Source organism: Penicillium brevicompactum (assembly GCF_028827555.1).
Source record: "Penicillium brevicompactum strain IBT 35665 chromosome Unknown utg000006l_segment0_segment0, whole genome shotgun sequence".
NCBI classification, from domain to species: Eukaryota; Fungi; Ascomycota; class Eurotiomycetes; order Eurotiales; family Aspergillaceae; genus Penicillium; species Penicillium brevicompactum.
Genome location: NW_026623209.1, coordinates 4653720 through 4676582, shown reverse-complemented (window position 1 = coordinate 4676582; position 22863 = coordinate 4653720). Strand labels below are relative to the sequence as shown.

Here is a 22863-nt window from a genome sequence, read left to right as displayed (position 1 = left end):
CCATTATTTAGGCGTCACAAATCCCGAATGCAACGTCAAGAAAAAAAAAGCTCAAACAGTTCCAGAGTCTTTCACCGGATTTCTTTTCCAAAGTTTCCAAATATATCAAAGTTAAACAGATCCAAGCTACGTACTATGGTACGCAGTATAGAGCACTACGTAGTGGAAGACGTATAGATCCACCTTGAACTTCGATCAGGCTCTCATTCGAGAACATTTCCCGAAGTCGCCACTGATCCACGGGGCGTGTAAAAGTGGTTCGGCATTTGCACCGATGAAACGTTCTAGGCAATGTGCTTTGGAGAAAAATCTGCATGAAACCAGTTGAATTAGGCTTCGGGCACCAAGTGGGAAGTATGGAGCAAGAGTCGAGGCCTGAGGATGGATACTCTGCAATAGCGCAGGAGAATAACGGGAATGCCAAGCGCTGAAATCTAGATCCTGGCAAGTATGCTTGTCAATGCTATAGATAAGAGGTGAAGTAGTGGATTCTAGAAGTATGTAGAGCAAAGAAGCCGAGTAAAAAAAAGGAAAAGCAATTACTCCGTACTCCGTACTTTAGAAAGAAATAAGGAAAAAGAGAAAGAAAAAGAAAAGAAAAAGAAAAGATAAAAGACAAATAGGAGGCTCCAAGGTACGATCGACAAGCACGTTCGTAAGGTTCTGGGTCTTTTGGGCTCGAAAAGACTCACCCTTTTTTCTTCTCTTTGACACCTCTCGACTCTCTTACTTGGCCGGCCCAAGAGTCTCTGATTACTGTCACCATGCGAAGCTAGAGTCCCCTTAACCTTTTTTTTCCCCCTCTGTCTTTCCTTTTCAAATATGGAGTCTCGACCTGACACCTACGATGCTCAGGAAAAGGAGGACGTCATGATCACTTTTTCCCTTGAACCACCGTCATCCCCTCGGACCCGATCCCCTTTGGCCCGATCGCATCTCCGCTCTCGCTCACTGGCCGGAATCCCGGGCATGCCGTCTATGACGCGCGCCTACTCATCTCCAGGACTGGACTCTCGTGGTCGTTATATCTTCAATGGTCGGGCACCGGACGCAAAGCGATATCTACCCCTGCAGATGCGCCCCGACGATCACGTCGAAACCCGCATGGGATCCCTGAATATCTCAGAGACCATTTCGGAGAACGCAGAACTCCAAACCGTCCCCAGATCACCCTCTCAGTCCGGCTCCCCAGACCTGATGGCGCAAACGTTCCCCCGCATCGGTCGCATACGATCAACCTCCCCCTTCCATTTCACAACTCTATCGGGGGCCCCTTGCATTCCCCACCAGTCCTCGGGGGCAAGTACAACGAAGCCTACCCGGTGAACTCCGCCTCCTCCGTTTCATCCATGTCCATCCCCTCCACGCCGACCAGTCTCCGTTCACGCAGCCCCAGCATTTCCTCCCTGGAGACAATCCCTGACATCCCTGATGCAGAAAACGAGGCAATGGAGGACGATCGGATCGCCGAGCTGAAGGCCGCAGCTGATGCCGCCGACGCTGCAAGCAACGCCAACCGCCGGCGCGGGGCATCCGATGCGCCCAACTCTTTCAGCACCACTCGTGGGGGAACTGGTAGCTATGGAGCCCGGAGCGACAAACGCAAGCGATGGAGTGTCTGTGGCGCCGAACGACGACAGGATCTTGATCTCGAGACCATCTGGGAGGACTGAAGCGCGTCCGCCGCCATACGATTCACCCCCCAACGCTATCCGCTATCCTCACCCACTACGACCGGGCATACCTCAGCCTCATCTCCATCAGATCATTGATTATGGGCGGAGTTGACCTCTGCTTATCATTGGCCTTGTTTTTCTTCTTTTGCTTCGTGGCGCTCTCGATTCTCTGAACTTCCTTGATACCCTTCCTTTACTCCCGACCCGTACATACCCTATCACTGTCCTTCATCATTACAAAAGGCGCTTGAATCATTGGAGTTTTTTTTTGTTCCTGTCATGGCGGTGGTCTCCACTTTTCATGGTATGGGACCACGAGCATTGCGAATTCAATTATTATGCTGGTCATAATTGCTTGTTTCTATCTATCTGCGCCTCAAGCGTTGTTGCTTGAACTTCATTATCACTCTCATCAATGCAATTGGGGTTTAGCTCTCAAAATGACCAAAAGTATACAAACTCGTAGACCTCGGGATTCTAGATAGCCTCGTAAGGCGCAGACCCGAGATAAGAGAGATAAGCCGCAGAAAAATGTCTACGCTGTAGAAACCATCCTGAGATCCAACCTTGGAATGCACAGATTTCCTGTCCGATACATCAATCGCATTCGCTGTCTTCAACCTCACGCCATGTCAAAGCACGTTGGCATCATTGGCGCTGGCCTGTCCGGCCTCCGCTGCGCCGATATCCTCATTCAAAACGGGGCCCGAGTAACAATCCTAGAAGCAAGAGATCGCATTGGCGGCAGGGTATGTCTCCCCTGCATCGGCACATGTGGCGGTAGCTAAGACTTTGTCTTTGTTTCAGGTGCACCGATCATCGGTTGGGAACCATGTGGTGGATCTGTATGTGAATTCCTGCCTTAACCGTCGAAGTATACCACGTTAACGCTCTGACTAGAGGTCCCAATTGGATACATGGCGCCGGAGAAAATCCTATCATGAACATCGCGGAAGCGACGGGCACGACTATGTTTGACCCCGAGGGTGGTCAACATGTTGCGTTTGCCCCGGATGGCCAGCCTATTCATGACGATATCAATTCCAAAGTCCAGGACTTTGTGTGGACGACCATCTCAGAGGCGTTTGAATACAGTAATCGTCATGGAAACAGTATTCCCGCTGAAAAGAGTCTGCTTGACTTTTTCCGAGAGCGAGTTCAACAAACAGACTTCTCGACTGAAGAGAAGAACCTCTGCCTGGATGCTTGTAAGCTCTGGGGCACCTATGTCGGCGACCAGGTCGACAGGCAAAGTTTGAGATTCTTCCGCTTGGAAGAATGCGTTGATGGAAGTGAGTACAAGACATTCACCAAACCTCGACTCGAAGCCCACGTCTCTAACACCCCCAATCAGGCAACTTCGTCGTAGCATCCACATACAAGCGCATCCTAGAACACATTTCCAAGACAGCCAGCGCAAAAGCCAACATCCAACTCAACGAGCCAGTCACAAGCATCAACGCCCCTCCTCGCACACCAAACCAACACCACCAAATCACCGTAACAACCACCGCAACAACCTACAACTTCGACGAAGTAGTAGTAACCTGCCCACTAGGCTGGCTGAAACAAAACACCACCGCATTCTCTCCAGCCCTCCCACCACGTCTCCTGTCAGCAATCACCAACATCTCATACGGCAGATTGGAAAAAGTCTACGTGACCTTCCCCCGCGCCTTCTGGCACAATGTGCCAACATCCACTTCCACTTCCACTTCCACTTCAACCCAGACCTCAACTTCAACCGTCTTCGCCCAATTCCTCGAACCAACCTACGCCCCTCACCCACCGCACATAGAATGGACCCAAGAATGTCTCTCCTTCGCAGCCCTACCATCCCCACACGCCCATCCAACCCTCCTCTTCTACACATACGGCGAAAGCGGCGCTGAAATCATCAATTCAATCCACCATCTATCCGCCGACTCGCCAGAATATAAGAATATTCTAACGAAGACGCTGCAGCCATTCTACGCGCGACTACCGGGGTACGACGCTGAGTCCGCGGACTGTGTGCCGACGGCGTTTCTGGCGACGCAGTGGCAGAAAGATGAGTATGCGGGGAATGGGTCTTACTGTAATTTCCAGGCTGGGGTTGTGGAGGCGGATAGGGATATTGAGGTTTTGAGGGATGGGGATGGGATTGGGTTGTTGAGGGGTTTGTGGTTTGCTGGTGAGCATACGGCGCCCTTTGAAGCGTTGGGGACGACTACGGGGGCGTATTGGAGTGGGGAGAGGGTTGCGAGGTTGATTTGTAGGGATGGGCGGGATGATTCTTTTGCCCTCTGGGGGTCTGTGAGGGGTCTTATTCTCCTTGCTTGAGGGGTGTTTTTGGGATTCATGGGTGGCACTGGAGCTTTCATTTGAACAAACAGTACGGAGTATGGAATACTCTGTAGGTATTGTTGAATCTTGGTGGCTTTCTTTTTGTCTATCTCGCATTGGTCTTGTACATCCTACAATCTAGATACGATGAGTATCAGATTCTACATAAACTAGCACAGTCATAGAGGTTATAGAGTTGAGGCAAACATTGCATTCATTGTTAAAAATACTTAAATCAGTGGTATTTCAGGTCGTTATTTGGACTCATTCCAGGATTAGTGTATCTCTCTCAGGAGCATTCGCTTTCGTTTCCTTCACTTTGTTCAGCCATATCGCCGTCAACCGCAGGCCAGAAGGGCCAGACTAGTGCGCCATCAAGGAGTAAAAGAAGCCATAAGACATCGATGCACGATAAATGTTGCAGAGAACAAGTAGAATAGGCCCGAGTAAAAAGAAGCATGGATGGACACGTGACAGCACTTGCCGACATGACGAGCACTTTGCAGATCATGAGGACAAAAGAAGATAAAAAAATACAGGGCTCCGTAGCAATAAGAAATTCAGGCACAAAGGAAATGGAAAGAAAAAAGGAGAACAAAGGTGCGCATAGATGAGAGCAAAGGACATTAGAATCAAAGGCGCTTCGGAATGTCGATGTCTTTATCAATTCTGCATCCCTTCCTTATCGCCAGGCCCCTTGACTCAGCGACAGAAGACCCTGGACACAGTCGAGATCATCTTCTTGGGTATCGCCCGAGCCACCAGCCATGAATGCAGAGACCTCAGCACTAAGTTCTGGGGCCTTGCCCTGCGCGCGAGATTGAAGTGGTCTGCGTTTGCCATTGGTTGAGATCCCGAGCCCGCGGTTCCGATTTGCATCAGTCAGGGCCGGCCGTGATACATGTGACGTGTTGCGACGACGAATATTCGCTGAGCGAGTACCGGGCACCCAATTTTCTTTGTCAGAGTCACCGGCGTCCATCTCAAATTGTGTCTTGCCTGATTTGGAGAACATGGGTTTAGAGATTTTGGGAAGATTGGCGTTGGCTTTGTTTCGACCAGTCTCCAACCGCCCTAGAGATGAAACGGTACGAGCTAACTTTCGCCGTTTCTCTCCCATGGACTGAGAAATCGGTGTGTTGGTCAGGTCGGGGTTGGCAGCGAGGCTGTGGCGCCCAGATGCACTGCGTGGCATTGAGCGCTGGCTGCGGGAATGGAACAGACTTGGCGAAGAAGCATTTGGTCCACTGCCTGGTGTTGAAAGGGCGCTTCTTGCATCCGTGTCACAGAATGACTCCCAGTTGCGGGGATCACGAGAGCGACCGAAGGCCCGGTCCTTCTCGGCCACGCCTGCCCGCGGCGTAGCTGGAAAGACAGCACTGCTGCTCCGTCGCAAGCTTGACATTTTTGTTCGGCGAACTGAGAACATTGCCACTCGGTTCTTTGATGGGGAAGGCTCGTTTTCTCCTCGGATAACTGCCTTACCATCCGATGACATCGCGATACGCAATGAAGTCCGGCTTTTGGGTGGTGACGGTGTCAGTTCGCCTTCCTTGCGCACCATAGCCTCTCCATCGAAAGACATTGACAGTCTCAAGGATGGTGGTGACTTTGTGGGTGTTGTGGGTGTGATTTGTGTGTTCTCTGCCTGCTCATTTTCCCTCTCGCCTCTGATATCCGACACAGAACGCTTCCTCTTGGGTACCAGTAACTGGGAATCCTCCGATGAGTGGTTTACGTTCTGAGAAAATTCTTCCTGCGTAGTCGGCGGAGTGTCATCGACAGCCTCTGTCGCCACGCTCGTCTGAGTGCTTGGAGGCAACTCAGGTTCATGATCATCTCTATCTCCGGTCACTGGATCCGAATCATCGGAGAAATTCAAAAGACCCCCGTGCCAGGGTTTTGACGCCATTTCTTCGCGGTGTTCGTTGTCAAACTGCTCTGCCCCACTTGAAGACCCCGGCTCCGCAGACGCGTTATCATCACTCAAAGGCTGACCCGATGAATCAAGTAAGCCCGACCGCGGGGCAAGTAACTCGTGAGGTTGAAGGGGTTTGGATTTGCGACGGTCGTTTTGGCGGCGGTTCTGGAACCAAATCTGTGCGGAGACGATTAGAGGCGGATTTTGTGTGTCGGTTCTTGGCATCACATACTTGGACCTCTTTCTCACCGAGCGAGACGCGATTCACGATACTTGTACGGGCTGCCTTGTCTGGTTTCGCATTCCGTTGATATTCGGATTCGAGTACTGCGTGATCCTCTGGGCTGTAAAAATAGTACCAATCGGGTTAATTGACGCGTTCATGGTATCGGGACCGCTCCCACGTGTGATGATCACATACCTAGTGCGTCGTCGCTTTTGGCGGGCGAGTAGTTTATTGTCGACACGCGGAGGGAGGTTTTGAGTGAGAGTTTTCTGTGAATGCACGAGGAAGGCGTAGTTGAGAGGATTGGAGTCGGTGGCCGGGAGAGAGGGCGAAGATGAGATCGCCACCGAGGGCTCCGGGTCAGACATTGTGCAGGTTAAGAGTGCATAAGGAGGTTGGAGGAAATGAGAGAAAAAGAGAAACACCGGAACCCCGAGAGAGAGAAGGGAAAAAAGAAGAGTTGGGAAAGCGAGGCTGGTACAGAATGCAGAAAACGGCAGCTAGATCGCGTCGCGGTGTAGACGCGGAGTAGCAAGAACGTGGCCCACGCTAGTAACTCAGTGCGCCTCCGAGGTACCTGGTACTTGACCCACCGGAATTGACCTTTGATATCAGATCTGTTCAACTTTGCAATTACTTTGTACTTGATTTTAAAACTCCTAGGAATGCTCGCATATTTCACGCGTCAAGATCTAGAGCCCCACAGTACAATTCCAGTATACAACGCAGTACGGGTCTAAAAAGAGAGAATTGTATGAATTGCATGAATACGGTACGTGTGCTTATTTGGCTCTGTTGGAAACCGAACCTCTATTGTGGCGTCTCATCACAGTGCATTGTAAGTATAACTTGGGAAGTATTGGAGTCGGCTGTATTGACGCGCGGAGACGCGCCCTCACGTGACCCCACGTGCGGAGTCGCCCTCGTGGATCTCGGACCTTTTTGGGGAATGTCCTTTGCCTTCAAACATTTGGGGTCTGTGTATTGTTGGTGTCTCACCACAGCTATGTGATCGATAGTCACATTGAGATATGTCGTCAGAGTTCAATGGAGCTGTTTGGAGTGGGGAGACCCAACCAGGCACAATTTGGGGAAGCTCGGGACCTCCAAGGTTCGACCATGGAACTGAGCTCGATTGACAATATCCATGGATCGCCTTTCAAAATTTGATATCGGAATCTATCTCATAACATTCTCCTTTGCTTGGATATATCCAAATATTCTGGTAATCTTGGCCAAAATAGCGGTTCTGAGATTGCTTTGTGGCCATCCATGGATGAACTCTCTAGTTAGTAATCTTATATTATTATGCTTTATCTGACGACCGAACTCATAAGCTCCCTTGATGACTGTTGATTGTTCTAGGGTATAAATCGCCGGTCCAGATTCATACCTACTTCATCATACCCGAAGGCGTTTTGTATCATCATCCTCTGTTCTCTCGGGCCGCCGCTTGTCTGATTGCATTCGCCGTGGGGTTTGTGGTGATTTCCAACTGAAGCGATGGAAATCGATGATCAGTGCACGCTTGAGCTCCTCACTCCAAAGGATATTTTCAGGCCGAAAGTCTTCATGAACAATTCCCAAGGATTGTATTCTCTTATCCGATCTCTGTATCTCCCGGCGAAGACTCGAGGTCAGCTCTATCGTTGTTGAGCATTCGCCGCCCCAGCCCATTACAAGCATATGACGAATCGGTCCAGCCCCATGAAGAAAGTTAGTCTTTGCCAAATCAATGGTACCCAGAAAAACGGGAACAGCAGAGCCTTGGATTTTCCGCAGAATTTGGTATACTTGCGCCTCGCCGGAAACCTCTTCCCATAAATCGGACGTTGTGCCTTTCCCGATGACTGTATAGCCATATTGTAAGCATGTCAGCTTGAATGTCGCCCCATAAGCCCCGCATTTCCCTATAGGTTTGCATCGGTCTATGTTTTCATCAAGTTGTGTCTTGAGTGAGAGAAGTAGATCCTTTAAAGTAATGGGGTGGCTGTTGCAATCGTCCTGTCGATGAAGCGCCACGTTTGGACAAGCGTCGTCTAGGATGTTCTTTCTCTTTAATTCTAGTTAATAACGCTGGGTGCAGAATTGAGCATCATGGTAGCGGGATTGGTTGTCTTGTTTATCCCCATTACCGCACTCATGAGCGGCTTGTTGAGTAAATGACGAAGAAGGCGTAATTCGGCGCTTGCATTCGCCCACTTCGGCTAAGCCAGAGCCCGAAGAGTCTTGTGGAGGTGTACGCTTCTGAGAATCAGTTGTTGTAAAGCTAGTTCGAGGTCTTGTAGATACTTGGCAATCTGCCATTGAAGATTCCAACGCAGACGATGGATGGTGTTTCGAAGGTCTTGAGTTCACATTGTCGAATTGGGGGGCCTTTTGCAGCTCTTCTTTGGGAATCGAAGAGCGAGTTTGATCGAAACTTGTTTCCCAGACCTGAGCTTGAGAACGTGCAAGATTTCGCCATTCTTGATTCCGCGTGGGCGAACGAAAGCTCATTAGACAAAGACAAAGCTCTCTAGCAAAGGAGGTCATTGGCTGCTGAAAGCTCTGTAAGTGACCAACAATCTCCCTATTTGGCTCACAGAGGTGATAGTTCAACGTGGCCGGGTCATCATGCGACACATAGAGAAGAACTCGAGCAAGCCCGTTGGTCAGTATGGCATGCGCGCGGCCTTCTTCAATCATGATATCATATGTCTGGACCAAAGCCGAAGCTGACGAAAGTTCCGCATTGTACTGTAATATTTCCATTGGGTCTGAAGGCACTGTATCCCGATTGACCAATTCGTCCCATAATTCCATCGGTCGAAGTCCAGCTCGCAGATTTTCCACTGAAAGCTTATGGGGTGGCTTATACTGCACGGCAAAGAGGAGACTGTTTGTTTTGCCATCAACTCGGTGGGCACAGAATTGATCAAGTTTTGGACGAGGTGGGTTGGACATGTCGATTTCAGCTAATTCGTCACGAGTTTCATTCAAAGCGTTTTCATGGTTGCCAAACCTAACACCATCGCCAAGCATGAACTCCTCCCGCGCAGCCGGGATCTTGCATAGTTCTTCGATGACATCGCGCACATGGTGTTCAACGGCAATTTGTTCATAAGATTCGAGACACCTTTCGCTATGCATGGGTCCTATGTTACACTGAGTAAACCATTCGAAGGTAGCCAAGGGCGTGAAAAGATGAGGGGGTTCTTTGTTGGGTTGCAGATAGTGGCATACACGGTCATAGACGGCTTGTTGCTGGGGGGCGCAATCATTCCATGGGCGCAGTCTTAACGGGCAACTTGTTCTCTTGGGAGGTATTGTCACTGTGGTTGAATGATATGGCGTTTTGACCTTCAGAGGACGGGAAAATAGGTTGTGGGAATGGCAGAGGAATTCCATGAAAGTGGTTCGCCGGTTGCGCTCGCTTTCTTGCTTCAACACATGTTCCGCCTTTTCCCGTCGCTCTACTGCCTGCTTCCATTTCTCTTCTTCTTGTATTAGTCGCTCTTCTGCGTGCTTTCGACGCTCTTCTGCGTGCTTCCATCTCTCTTCTTCTTGTATCCGTCGCTGTTCTGCGTGCTTCCGTTGCTCTTCTGCTTCAAGGTACAATTTCTTGTAATCGGGTGAGCTGGTCATCGAGCCGTCAAGACAAGCGCAAGTGCCGGCTAGTCAGGGTGCGAAGGGTCAATTTGGAGTTGCGGAGCTTTCCGTGGACAAACAGACCGGCAGAATTATAGACCGCCACAGGGAGAGCGCATATTCTCCTTTTGAGAAGGCTGTACAGAGCAATCGAACTCTCGGAAGTCTATGAAATATCATGGAGCGCTGGGGTCTATCAGAGTGGAGACTGCTGTGGAGACGAGAATTGGATGGCGCCCGTACAGACAAAGATAGTGGATCTGCATCACCAGGAGTGACAAAACATCTATACGGAGTACGGAGTACTATCATCTCACTTTATGATTACCCCAGAAGGTATAAAAAAAGCATATCGGAAGACACCTGAAAAGACACTCCAGGGCTGTTGAAGCCGGTGGGTGCCTTGGTTTGTCAGGCTCTCAGTACGGTAGAATAGCGTAGATAGAGAGAGCTTCCCTCTCTCTCTCTCTCTCTCTCTCTCTCTCTCTCTCTCTCTCTCTCTCTCTTCTTCCTCTCCTAGTCTCACAGAACATTACTTGAGCGTACATGTCTGCTCTCGATGAACACATAGGAAGATACCTGGGGTTACCACACCCATATCAGAATTTGAAGTATTGTTGATCATTGGCCAAATCCGCTAGACTGGTCTGGGAGAGCGTTGGAGATGTGCATTGGACCATGCAGCCATGCTCCAGAGCTTCCAATATAGAGCACGCAATACAATAATTCCAATAGTAGATTCCATGTCACCAAGCGAATACAACGTAGAATCTTCGAAGAATGTGCCCAAAAATACAACCCTTGCACTGATGAAGCAGGGGAGTGGAGCAATGAGGCGCATTACATACAAGTCTTGGCTTCATATTGCGATGTGATGGGTCCAGGTACCCCGGATTATCACTTCCACACATCAAAAGGCAACTGAAATAAAGTGAACATTCCACCCTTGATCTACTCCGTACACAGACACTATCCCTTCCTTACATCTGAGTGGTTAAACAATGCAGGGATCCAAAACTCACTGAGCCGATCGTATGATGAAAAGGGACAGAATCGCGTGTATCCACGTCTCTTCCCCGCTCTGACGCTCTGACGGGTCGATCCCCCAGAGCCTTTTCAAAGGCGGACTTGGGGAACTTTGAACTTTGAAGTTACTTGGAATTTGCAAAGTGACTTTTCTCCAAGTAACCTCGTCTAGTACTTCACGCGTGCTGTGCATTTCTCACCGTCCTCTCTGTCCCACTCGACACTCCACCGTCAACACGTTCTTTGGGCGCTGTGGCACGACAAGGTCGTACGACCCTCCTCTGTATCTGCCTGTGATCTCGAACGTATTTGGACTTTAGACTTTGGCTTTCGCTTATGCTCTCGAAAAAAAAATCCCTTCTATCCGACTGACGATTATACCCGTTCGTACAACCGGGCAAGATGGCCGAAGAGAAGCTGAAGAAGAGCCATCTGGCAATTGTTCTGGGTATCGGGCTCGGAGTCGTGCTACTGATTGTGCTCAGTCTGATGTGCGTGAGATTTGCCTATCATCCGTGGGAAAATGGAGGGGGTTTTCTCTTCTTTTCTATTCTCGCCGAAATCATTTTTTCCCTCCGATACTACATAGTCCAGTTTGCGATAATCGCTAATCGTTTTACATGCAGTTTGACGATAGTAATCAGTCGCCGAGACCGTCAGTCATTTCTCAAGTCGAAAAAAGACCCTGGTGAGCGCTTGCGCAAGTTGGATAAGGTCTCGCCTACTTGCACGCTTGAAAAGTGGTGGTCTAATACGAAGGGCAATCTGGGATTGTCGGAGGCCGTTGATGGCCAGTTTGTATGGTGTGTTTTTTCCATCTCCTTTGCCAAGAGGGTATTGATTGACATTCACCCAGCGCTGTGTGCCTGGAACAGGTGGGCCGCACGCAGGAGATCCGGGAGCTTTTGTGCTTGCACGTTTTCCACAGAGAGTGCCTGGAGAAGTGGTTTTTGGGCGACCATTATAATTGCCCGCTATGCCATCGCGCCTATTATGTGAGCGACACGCCTCCCAGTAATGATTATGTGTGGATGGTATGACGAGTAACAGTCCATCAATCAAACGGGAGAGGGCAGTAAATTAACGACGTGATGAATCAAACACATGATCTGGACTGTAGCTCCAGGCTTCCATGACCAGAATTCAAGATGTAAAACTCTCATCAACGGGAATGTACTCGGTGCTGAAGTCCCAGATCGTGTTGTAGTTTGACCAGCTCAGAAAATCATCTAGCCCTGAGGTACAATCATCGACGACATGCTGCTGAACAGGCTGAGGATCGAGAATCTGGTCTAGGATCTTTGCCAGCTTTTTCTCGGCTTGTTTGCAGGTGTTGTAGTTTCCGTGACCGGGAACTGCCACCCACGACAGAAACGAAATAAACACGCTGAGGTTGCGGATGAGTTCTGCACGCGGCAGAGAGACAGCGTGTGGACCGGGCTCGCACGCTTGACGCAGAAGTTCAAGAAGAAGCACACTAGCCGATGGCACTCCGTACGAGAGGACCTGGACCCGTCAGTAAGCTTCCACGCATGGGACGGATATGGAACCTACTATCCACGAAAAATGCCGGCCTAGATCAATCATTGGGGTCCGAAAGGAGTTCACTTGAATGACAATAGCTAACACACGGCGAGAAACATCACACAGGTCTGCTTGCCCGGTATTAGTACCCTTGACAACCGCCCGATAGAGAAGGAAGCAAGTATAGAGATAATCCAGATAGAAATAAGTAATGGTGAGTAAAGCATGGGGAGGAGTATCAGTCGGGCATCGGTCGTATCGGAGACTGTTCGGGGCAGCTGCCCATATCGCGCGTGATTTTGCTTGAATGTCCCTAATCAACGAGTGTAAGCAGGTTGGCATGATATGAGATAGACGGGATTATATACTCGGATTTCTGGATTAGATTGTGCTGCTCGTGAGTTCCGAGTACCACCTCGAGGGTTTCCTCCCGAATGGTAGCTAGCTGATAGCGCAGACGCAAGGGAGTGACCGCGTGTAACATGCCTTCTCTATTCCAACCAGCACTGTCAAGCTCCGAGATGGCTTTTTCGAGGGCATCGCCGCCCGCAACAAGAACAGTGTTGCTCAAATCCAATGGGGCTGTGGGCGTGCAGAACCGGCCATTCATTAGTGGCGGTCGACCGACAAAGCTTGCAATCATTTTGTCCTGGGCAAATGCGGCAACAAAGCATCGCCTGCGCCATTGACGAAGGAAAAATGGAAGGTTTTCGGCGCTATCGTTTTCCAAGTGCAGTCCAGCTGCATAGACCGTGGACACCAGCTCACTCAGCCGACGCCACGCTTGGTAACCTAAAAGTGAAGTCATGATTTAGCGAGAGAAATCTCATCCAGTCAGACGAGTAAGTCATACTTGAATCGCCGTATTGCTGTGTTCGTAACATGGTGTCGTTGTATTGCAATATCGCCAGTAGTTCGTTCGCAGAGGATGCCTGGTCACACAAGCCAAGACATATTGAGCTTACTACAGTGCACTGATGCAGTAAGCGATCTTTCATCTGAGGATCTTCAGACATCTGGATAAGGTCAGGGTCATTATCTAGCATGACCACCAGCTGCATGCCACAAAGGGGGAAGATAGACCCGAGAGCCTCCCATCGCATATTGCGCCCAGTGAAGGAGGCACAGTACTCTTCTGGAGTCATAGACTTGTGTGTTTGCATCGATCGTGAGGAATTTTGGAATATCTGATTCGATAATTCCTGCAACTGAGTGGTCGGGTCACTAGGGAAACCACTGAAGATGGTTTGCAAGGACCGCAAGATTTCGTCCATGACCATTCTTGGAAGAATGGTATTCATAGTCCTCAGATAAAATTTCTCGATTAGTACCTGTCGCAGACTGAAGTGATAGAGAAAGCTCAACACATCGACCCCGGATTGAAGACGAGCGGGATCCACCACTAGGCCCGCGGAAGAATCGGTTTCCTCGGGTTCCAGTGGGACCTCATTGCGGTGCTCAGATAATACTGCAGAATAGCTTGTTGGGCCCAGGTAGCCAGAAGGCGCTGATGGCGGCTCCAAGGGTACGAAAAGACGCCCATTGCCCAATGACCCGGGGCTCGAAGTACTGTCACATTTCAGCATATCGCTCTGGGTCTGTTACAGCGGCGCATACCTTGAAGTTGGCTGGCTTGTCAGCGAATTCGAGATAACTTCGGGATTTACTACATCCGAAGGTCTCCGTCTGGTCATGGGTGAGGGGTGATAGAAGCATTTATCACTGATACGCTTGGCAGCGCATCTGCGACAGATCGGCCGATCATGATCACATCGCTGTTTGGCTCGCCGACAGGGCTCGCATGACTGCAAGGTGCCATTTCGACGGGTAGCAGGCGATCGTGAACGGTCATCGCTTCTCATCTTCAGGTCGGAGCGGACTTGGGTAGCCCCAAAGGAAATCGAAGGGGGCCGACGGTAGCAAATAGAGCCATGTCCGAATTAGGCTTAGCGTGTCACCGCTGTATGTACTATGCATGACACTCTTCGATGATGCTGATCTCTTGGTGCGATTCAATTACCAGCATTTAGTAAGTCCTTGCATGAGATGTAACTTTTGGCCAACTTCAAAAGACGTATGTGTAATGTGGAAATTGCAGATCTAGTAGTGTCTATAGTAACATCTCCAAAACATCCATCTGTGCACCGACTTTATCAGACTGCAATATCTTTCCGCATGAAAACAGTCCTTAAATCCCATAGGTTCCCATTTTTATCATAATGTTCATAATAGTTTCGAACTGTCTTGATTAACTGGTACCCTCGTCGATCGTACCACTCTTCATTGGTAACCCGAACCTTGAAATAGAATAAGCAAGTCGGGCAATCTCAAAGTGAGGCGGGAATTTTACCTTTGGAATGTAACCGAATTGATCAAGCGCAAAATCATCCCTTTTCTGGTCATCCTTGTGCATAGTATCAAGCATGAGTGTCTTCGCTAGCAATGGTTCCCGAACCGCCATGGCCTCGACTTGATCCATGGCGGCTCGCCCGATACCCTGACCTTGGGTAGATTGGTTTATATAGAATGTTTTGATCCAGAATACACCCTCGGAGGGTATATCTAAATCAAAACGCTCTGCATCGGGGTTGTAAGAGTCAAGTGAAATATGGCCAATGGGAATGAAGCTTTCTTTGGTTGGTTGGCGAGGGACGGCGTTGAGTGTAACAGCCGTATCTTCAAGCTGTTCCTAGTGATGATTGTTCAACCAATGTCTCTACGTTAGGTGATGGATTCCGGGTTCTCACCTTTTGCTCGGGGTCTACTTGCAACTTTGTCTGTGACTCATCTAACGGTAAGACCTTTGATGCCAAGAATTAGCAACAACGAAACTTGACACAGTCTGACTTGTAACTCACAATCCAAAAAATGCATTTATGACCTTCGAGCTGTTGGCTCTTCCATTTTGTTGCAACGAGCTCCTGATGCCAGCCGCATGCTACCCGTTGCTTAATGAGCCATTCCTGATGAGACTGGGACTCAGCATCCCAGGGGATCAAAACAACGTTCGAAACGGCCATGTCCGCTAGAATGACTTGACGAGAACCTTGGAACCTCGTGAATACACGAAAGATGGTTTCATGAGAAAAAGATGACATTCACAGAGGCTAATTTCGCATTATTTATAAAGTTAGTCATGATTACCTAAATTCCACCCGCTTCTAGCTAAACTCAGAATTCCGTCGAGTCACTCAATCAAAAGTCCTCGGCTGCTCGTCAATTGGAGTGCGATTAGGCCACCTTCATAGAAACCTGGATCAAATAATCTATCATTCTGTCTTGGGCGCATTATCACCGCTAACAGGGGACACAGGGGACGCTTCACTGTCATCGACCACGCCTCTAGCCGAGTCCGAGCTTGTAGCAATTTTCATGCCCGTGGCTGGCTCAACGAGCTGATGGTCGAGTTGGGCCTTCTCTTCATCGGTGGCATCAGTGAGGTGCACCGCCACTTCATCGCCGAAGTTCTGAGCGATTTCCTCCAGAGTGAGACGAGCCGTCTCGGGGAAGAAGAAGTATATAACTACATGTGGGTTAGTGTGGATCCATTTCAACTTCAGACTGTGGGGTATATGTTTCTCCATACCTGGAATAAAAAACGCGGACCAGCAAATAATGACAAGATAGTATTTCCAGCCAACATTACCGAAGCCCATTGGGGCAGTTTGGAGGAGAATGAGGGTGGCTGTGTAATTTTAGCTTGTGCTTCAGTCTCATAGTCGAAGAGTGATCTTACCAGCAAATTGACCAAATAGAGAGAAGCCCATTCCAATTGGGCGGATCTCGGTTGGGAAGATCTCCGACACATAGAGGTACATTGTTGTGTCGCAGCATGTACTGTGAGTTTGTTAGAGTGCATACTCCAGTGGCTCAAATATTCGGCAGTCAACTCACCCTTGGAAGGCCAGGTACAGGTACATAAAGAAGATACCGAATCCATTCCCGACCTTGTTCGTGGTACCTGAGTATTGGGCGGTCATTGCCGCCAGGCATGATGTAGAGACAATGATTCCCACGAAGCCTGTCATGTACATCCCGCGCCGAGAGTTGACCTTATCGTGCAGCCAGGCACCCAAAGGATTGTAGATCACACCTATCCAAGGTTAGCAAAAACAAGAAAAAGACAATGCTTATCGAAAAAAACTTACCAGCGGTTGTCAGCCAAACAGCACTCAAGAGCAAAGGCATACTACCCTCCATGCCCAAGTTTGTATAGAGGAGCACAGCGTAGTTGTTCTAGTTGACGATTAGCCAGCAGTCACACCACGAAAGCTGGGGCCAAGCTTACAATGATGAGTGGCCCACCGAATTCAGCACCCCACTGGGTAAGGAAGCCAATGGCCATACGCTTTCTGTATGTCTTCTTCTTGAAAACCGCCTTCCACACACTTCCATAAGCCGCCAACCTTTCAGCCTCAAGTCGAATTTGCTCTTTGGTCTGGAAGAACTCCTCCTTGGCGACCAAGTTGTCGGGGTCATCGGGTGACTCGCGAAGCTTCTCAATAACGAATTGGGCCTCATCAAATTTGCCTTTCGAAATCAGCCACCTGGGCGAGCGCGGTAGCCAAGGAGAGCCCAGAAGCAGCACCAGAGCTGGTAGACATTGGAGAGCCAGGGGGAATCTCCAGCCAAATCCAGACAAGGGACCTGTTGCGTAGTAACAAGCAAATCCAACCCATCCTGCGAGCATGTATCCAAACACCAAGAAGATGGCGTGGTGACCGACAAGCCAGCCGCGACGCAAGGCGCTTGACATTTCAGAGAGATACATGGGGCACACAGTCACGAGGATACCAATGCCAAGACCGCAGATGAAGCGTCCAGCTTGGAACATTCTGAGACATATTAGGCACAGCTTCTAGAACCCAGAAAAAGAGAGAGAACTCACGCCAAGGAGTTGGAGCCCGCCTGGAGAGCTCCACCAAACAACGAAAAGAAAGCGCCAAATTGGATATTGGCCTTTCGGCCAAAGAAGTCGCACGACCACATTATGAAAAGTGTACCAACGGCACCACCAGCGCTGAATACACCGTTGGCAGTCGAAATCGCGGGGGTGGTAATTGTGGCGTATCCTGGCTCGCCATCAGCCGGGAGGTTGAAGTAGGCATACCATCCCGGCTGGCCGATTGTACTGGATATGATTGATGAACAATAGCCGTAGGTCTGGATAGTATTTGATGAGTGAGTGTTACATGTCAAAAGGAGCAAGCAAGCTCACCATAGACCCGATGGCCACGAAAACAACCACCAGTCTATTGTAGGTACTGGTCTGCGACCCAAACCTACCCATGGCTCGAAATTATTGTATCACAACGTGTCTCAAGAGATATGATGTGAAAGGATGGAGGATCCCAGCATAGATTCAACACTACTTTAAAATTTTGAGAGAAAAAGTCGGGTTGTTGGTAGCAAACACGAGCAAGGGGGTCTACTCGTTTGACACGTAGTGGAGCTGGCCCACCGAAATGCATTGAGTTCACCAAAACACGACTTGCCGATCACGGCAAAAGACTGGCCAAGGCTGGAACAGAAGCCGCACCATGTATATTGTACAAGTACAATGTACACTTGTACTTGTGGTAATACATGGTAAAGAGTCAAGCGTGACTCGCGCCACGCTGATCTGCAGATCCCTCGAATCAGAAGTGAAAGATGCTGCAGCTCCAACCTACAGTCGTGCGGAGTCGGTCCGAGAATGCGAAGTGAATAAATTACCTTTGAGCTGCAAAGTCACTGGAAATTGTTTGAGTTTATGCCAACTCCCGAAATCTCTCCGTGTGGATATTGTTGAGCGAGATAACACCCTTGACTTCCCATACTTGATCATCGGTTTAATTTTGTTTGCTCAAAATTACAGAATATGGCCTCTCCATTTGACGTCCCGTTTGATGAGCTTCCAAACCCCAAGCAAGTATGGCTGGGAAAGCCTGGGAGTTATGAAGAGGGACTAGGGAAACTAGCTATTCTCACACCCGACATTGTCGCAGCAGCATCTGCCAGCGAGATCAAATGTGGTCGTCGAGTTACGATGGGATGGGAAATGACGAAGCTGGACTATCCTAATCTCAATCGCCAGCCATGTCATCATAGCATCGTGCCTCTACTTGGAGGCATAGCATTTGACGATGTTTATACCATGAATCCCCGTAAGTTGAGGCAGCTCTTTATTTATTGCGCTTGGTGTTCGTAATTAACCCCCAAACAGAGCAAAGTAGCCAGTGGGATGGTCTTCGCCATTTCTCTCAGACTGTACCTGGTCAATCCGAGCGTGTGTTCTACGGAGGAACGACAGCTGAGGAGATCAATGATCGCCAAAATGACCGAATTGGCCTTCAACACTGGGCTAAGGAGGGCATCGCAGGTAAGTATATCCCTAAAATGGTCTTTAAAATATTGATGATTTTCAATAGGACGTGGAGTCTTGATCGACTACGCAAGTTGGGCCGAGAAGAAAGGAATCAAATATTCCACATTCTCGACCCATCAAGTGCGCTTCGCGGACATTCTTGAGATCGCCCGTGAGAACAACATCACATTCAAAAAGGGTGATATTCTGTTCGTTCGCGTAGGCGTGACCAAGGAGTGGGACACATCCATGACAGATGCCCAAAAACAAGCTTACTCGGATAACTCCAGCCCCGAGCATGCCGGAGTCGAGGCCACAACGGAAGTCCTCCGATGGCTCTGGGATACGGGGTTTTCCGCGATCGCTAGTGATGCAATCAGTTGGGAGGTAAGAAGCAAACGAACCGAGCCCGAGCATCTTACGAGACTCGACCGAAGGGAAGAAACCGTCTTTCTGACACTTTGCGCAGGTTTACCCACCTCAGTCCCCTGACATTTTCCTCCACGAGTATGTACTTGCTGGATGGGGAATGCCGATCGGTAAGTTATCGGAGCATCGTATTCATCTTCCGAGGACCCATTGACTAAAGAGCTCCCAGGAGAACTGTTCGATCTCGAGGCGTTGGCGCGCACATGCCAGGAACTCCAGCGGTGGAGCTTCTTCGTGGCCTCTGTGCCTTTGAATATGCCCGGCGGAGTTTCTTCGCCTCCGAACGTGATGGCCATTTTCTAAAGAGGCAGCCTAGTTTCGCATCTTCCTTCACTATAGAGGACATATGATTCAGGGTCCACCTGGGCATTTGTTGGATTCCTTCTGCAGACCCATCGACAAGGTCCGGTGCGAGTAGTTACAATGCTAGCCCCCGAGAGAGCTGAACGCCGATGGTATATAGACCCACACCAAAAAGAAAGGAAGGGAGAAGAGAGGGAAACTGAGGAACGATGAGATGTCCCCAAATTAAATTAAAATGTGGGCCGAAAGGCCCGGGGCGAACGGAGCGGCAAACCACACATCGGAACGGTAACAGAGTCCGCTTTACTCCGTAGTGAACAAAGCTTTTCCGCTTGACATGCACTATGAGTAATGATATGCAGTGTCATTGCCTAGCAGGGTCAATACTTTTGTCTGGTGGGTTAAGCCTCGTATTTTGGCTCTCGGTGTTCCTTCTGGGCTGCGGAAACTTAGTCAATTCCCCACTGAGCCCGAATCCTTCGACCCACGGTCTATACTCAACTTTCATTAATTTGGTATGCCGTCGTGGGGCTGCTCTGAAATTTTATCGCATGATCTCAGCAATCAAGTGGCCCTGCTGGGGCCGTTGTGACCCACTTGCGCCTTGTATACTATCTTTTGGCCCCAACTCAATCCCTGTGCGTAATGCGTAGTATTTCATGTCAAACAAGTATCGGCTGGTTGCAGTCCCATGTAGAATGCACCCTACAAACTGGCTTAAGGCGATAACTGGAAGATCAAGACGCAGTCTAGCCTTGAGTTGGTTTACCAATAAAAAGCAAATATCATTTCAGGATAGAGTATGGCGTTGTCAACGTGCGTTAGTTATGTGAGGTTGGAGCCAAAATATTTGACTGCAAACTATTGCGCATGTACCAACCCCACTACATTCTGGGGGCTATGCATCGATTGCATGGAACAAAGCCAAGAACCATGCAAAGAACCATGTAAAGACAAAAGGTGAATGATCGGCGAACGACCAAGGACCTGATGGGCGCGATTTGCTTGAAGATTCCATCATCAACGCACCTCGTGCTCCAATTTGATCCGACAAGTGAGTTTCCTATAACAGCCAAGAAAGTTATCGTCAGACAGTTAGCTTTCCGATCGTTTCAGGAGAGTCGATCCTAGCTATCCAATAGCCGAAATAGTACTGTGCAAATTGTGGAAGTATGTCAAGCAAGAAAAACTAAACCTAATTTGCGCTTGACAAACTCGCTAGTATCTTGGCTGAAGAGTTCCCTGGGCTGATATTGTTTAAAGACATCTACCCTGGGACAGTTGGCCCCTGTCTAGCCTTTCAGCCACCCGTTATGCATCCCATCATGTCGCTGCTGTCTGCCAGAAGTCCTGGAGATGTAGACATTGATCGGAGTGTGCAACAATGGAACTTTGCATGCCAGTCATTATGTATTGCTGGCATGGTTCTTTTCTTCGGACTTCGCCTTTATACTCGAGTTTTCATTTTGAGTGGATTGGGTAAAGAGGATTGTAAGTGGCTTTCCCAGATATAGCACACGACTTACTCACAGCTGTTACAGGGGCATGTTTGGTAGCGACGGTAGGAATATCGCAGGAGGTTCATGGAGAAATAACTAAACATTTCCATAATAGGTGCTTGGAGTCACCTACTCCGTCATCGCTTTAATCAGTAAGTTTTTGGGCTTTCTTCTGCATATCGAGTCTGACAACAAGACAGTGGGTCATTATGGAGGAGGTTTACACTGGTCTGATGTTGCCGAAGAAGACAAGATACCATTCCAAAAGGTGAGCAAGACTCCTAAGTTGCGATGGACAAGTCTCCTAACCTCTCAGACAATCTATGCCACCATGGTCATGTACGGACCGACAGCCTACCTCACAAAAGTCTGCCTTCTTTGGATCATGACACGAGTATTCAGTCCTTTCCGGAAGTGTGTTATTTTTATCAGGATTTTCATGGGTCTCATGCTGGCGTATTACATTCCCGCCGTCATTGTCAAAGTCCGAATCTGCAGCCCTATCTCCATGTTCTGGAACAAGGATATCGGTGGCTCGTGTCTCGACGAGAACGCTATCATCATGGCTGATGCTGTGGTCAGTGTGGTCAGTGATTTGATCATCCTGATTCTACCACTGCCATTGACCTTGACTCTGCAAATGTCAACCAAGAGAAAGATGCGCGTCATGGGTATCTTGGGTGCCGGTGGCTTGGCCGTTGCAGCAAGTATCATCCGTTTGGCATTGATTGTTGTTACCGGGCAGTCAAAGGATCTTTCCCTTGCATTCATGAGAATCAACATGCTGGGGTATGTTTCAAACCGCCAATATTGACCTGACGGAATGACTGACAAAAACTCATCTATAGTAATGCGGAGGTCGCCATTGGTGTCATTTGCACATGTCTCCCGGCACTCTCTGCACTCATCATCCGAATCTATACCGAATACTCGAGCAACAAAGTCACGTCCAACTACAAAATGAGTACTATGCGAGATCAAACAGCGATCGAACGAAGCCGACAACAGATGAGCGTGCGACAGACACAGACGGACTCCGACGAGGATGTACTCATGTACAATGCACAAGGAAACCCGAAGATTGAGACAATCATTCACGGTGACAGCGTGGGACGTGAAGAATCACCAAGGATGATGTTTGGCGGCATTGGAGTCACGAGGACCGTCGACGTATCAACCTCTGTTGAGACTCGATGAGGGGAGGAACCTCTGGAGGGGCGAAGAGAGAGGCCAGACTGCACATACTATACCCTTTGACATTGTAAATAGCCTTATATTTCCTTACTTTTATGATAATCAGCAGCCGCAAAATATTCCCTATTTCATAATATCTCCCTATATCTCATGTTCTTTCAGGTTCTATATTATGCTCGCACAACCATTGTTATTGGCTCACAATGAGACCTTCAAGTATCGCTGATTGTTTTGAGTGCCTATAAACAAATCCAAACAGGTATGTCTTGATATCACCAGAGGGTTCTAGTCTCTATCGAAGTAGTCATTGCAATGTGGCAGTGTCCACCCAATATTAGGTTTCTGTGAAAAAATGGCGCACGGCCGAAAAGGCAGAATTTAGGTTCACGATTCAAAGGCAAAAGGGAAAGGGTAAATCAGGCCAACCATGGTTCCCAATGCCAAGTCCCGTCAACCGTGGCATGTCATCCCGCTCCAAGCCCCAAGCCCCCTCCACAGCCCAAGCCCAACGCCAACAATTAAGCTTGCCGGCCTTTTGGGCCCCTGGCGATTGGCTCGACTAATAAGCGCTTGGACGCCGGTAACGCAGGGCCCGTTGTCCATTACTCCGTACCATTGCTCTTAGTTTCTATTTGCTTCTATTATTATGGTCTTGCTGATGTGCAGTAGGCTTGGCGAAAAGAGCCCCAATCCACAGACCATGGGCCTCAGATTACATAGTACTGCCAAGCCCTTTTGTGTCAACTGTTTCCAAAAGTAGTTAA

General features: G+C 49.1%; 10 protein-coding genes across 10 annotated transcripts; 5 read left to right on the top strand and 5 right to left on the bottom strand.

Moving 5' to 3' along the window:
• Positions 1-822: 822 nt before the first annotated feature.
• N7506_009990 (uncharacterized protein) lies at positions 823-1673 on the top strand (the record flags this gene model as incomplete). Its single annotated transcript, XM_056959283.1, has 2 exons — positions 823-1222; positions 1291-1673. 2 exons carry the CDS (start codon positions 823-825, stop codon positions 1671-1673), a joined length of 783 nt encoding a protein of 260 aa, XP_056808673.1.
• Positions 1674-2305: 632 nt separating this feature from the next.
• N7506_009989 (flavin monoamine oxidase family protein) lies at positions 2306-3998 on the top strand (the record flags this gene model as incomplete). The annotated part of the gene is made up of 4 exons (XM_056959282.1): positions 2306-2425; positions 2484-2521; positions 2577-2968; positions 3031-3998. The coding sequence occupies 4 exons, from the start codon at positions 2306-2308 to the stop codon at positions 3996-3998; spliced, it is 1518 nt and encodes a 505-aa protein (XP_056808672.1).
• A 685-nt stretch (positions 3999-4683) lies between these two features.
• On the bottom strand, positions 4684-6516 carry N7506_009988 (homeobox domain-containing protein; the record flags this gene model as incomplete). Its single annotated transcript, XM_056959281.1, has 3 exons — positions 4684-6099; positions 6155-6266; positions 6344-6516. 3 exons carry the CDS (start codon positions 6514-6516, stop codon positions 4684-4686), a joined length of 1701 nt encoding a protein of 566 aa, XP_056808671.1.
• Positions 6517-8215: 1699 nt separating this feature from the next.
• N7506_009987 (uncharacterized protein) lies at positions 8216-9775 on the bottom strand (the record flags this gene model as incomplete). The annotated part of the gene is made up of 1 exon (XM_056959280.1): positions 8216-9775. One exon carries the CDS (start codon positions 9773-9775, stop codon positions 8216-8218), a length of 1560 nt encoding a protein of 519 aa, XP_056808670.1.
• Positions 9776-11206: 1431 nt separating this feature from the next.
• On the top strand, positions 11207-11844 carry N7506_009986 (putative RING finger domain protein; the record flags this gene model as incomplete). Its single annotated transcript, XM_056959279.1, has 3 exons — positions 11207-11295; positions 11431-11607; positions 11661-11844. 3 exons carry the CDS (start codon positions 11207-11209, stop codon positions 11842-11844), a joined length of 450 nt encoding a protein of 149 aa, XP_056808669.1.
• A 103-nt stretch (positions 11845-11947) lies between these two features.
• On the bottom strand, positions 11948-13491 carry N7506_009985 (putative C6 transcription factor; the record flags this gene model as incomplete). Its single annotated transcript, XM_056959278.1, has 4 exons — positions 11948-12310; positions 12359-12641; positions 12697-13120; positions 13182-13491. The coding sequence occupies 4 exons, from the start codon at positions 13489-13491 to the stop codon at positions 11948-11950; spliced, it is 1380 nt and encodes a 459-aa protein (XP_056808668.1).
• Positions 13492-14576: 1085 nt separating this feature from the next.
• On the bottom strand, positions 14577-15348 carry N7506_009984 (GNAT family N-acetyltransferase; the record flags this gene model as incomplete). Its single annotated transcript, XM_056959277.1, has 3 exons — positions 14577-15017; positions 15076-15129; positions 15187-15348. 3 exons carry the CDS (start codon positions 15346-15348, stop codon positions 14577-14579), a joined length of 657 nt encoding a protein of 218 aa, XP_056808667.1.
• Positions 15349-15597: 249 nt separating this feature from the next.
• On the bottom strand, positions 15598-17618 carry N7506_009983 (putative MFS sugar transporter; the record flags this gene model as incomplete). Its single annotated transcript, XM_056959276.1, has 8 exons — positions 15598-15851; positions 15915-16013; positions 16065-16165; positions 16223-16421; positions 16477-16564; positions 16617-17163; positions 17217-17491; positions 17547-17618. 8 exons carry the CDS (start codon positions 17616-17618, stop codon positions 15598-15600), a joined length of 1635 nt encoding a protein of 544 aa, XP_056808666.1.
• A 570-nt stretch (positions 17619-18188) lies between these two features.
• On the top strand, positions 18189-19406 carry N7506_009982 (uncharacterized protein; the record flags this gene model as incomplete). Its single annotated transcript, XM_056959275.1, has 5 exons — positions 18189-18474; positions 18534-18689; positions 18739-19061; positions 19144-19213; positions 19273-19406. 5 exons carry the CDS (start codon positions 18189-18191, stop codon positions 19404-19406), a joined length of 969 nt encoding a protein of 322 aa, XP_056808665.1.
• A 1313-nt stretch (positions 19407-20719) lies between these two features.
• Positions 20720-22102, top strand: N7506_009981 (putative integral membrane protein; the record flags this gene model as incomplete). Its single annotated transcript, XM_056959274.1, has 5 exons — positions 20720-20897; positions 20948-20967; positions 21021-21057; positions 21106-21694; positions 21754-22102. 5 exons carry the CDS (start codon positions 20720-20722, stop codon positions 22100-22102), a joined length of 1173 nt encoding a protein of 390 aa, XP_056808664.1.
• Positions 22103-22863: the final 761 nt, after the last annotated feature.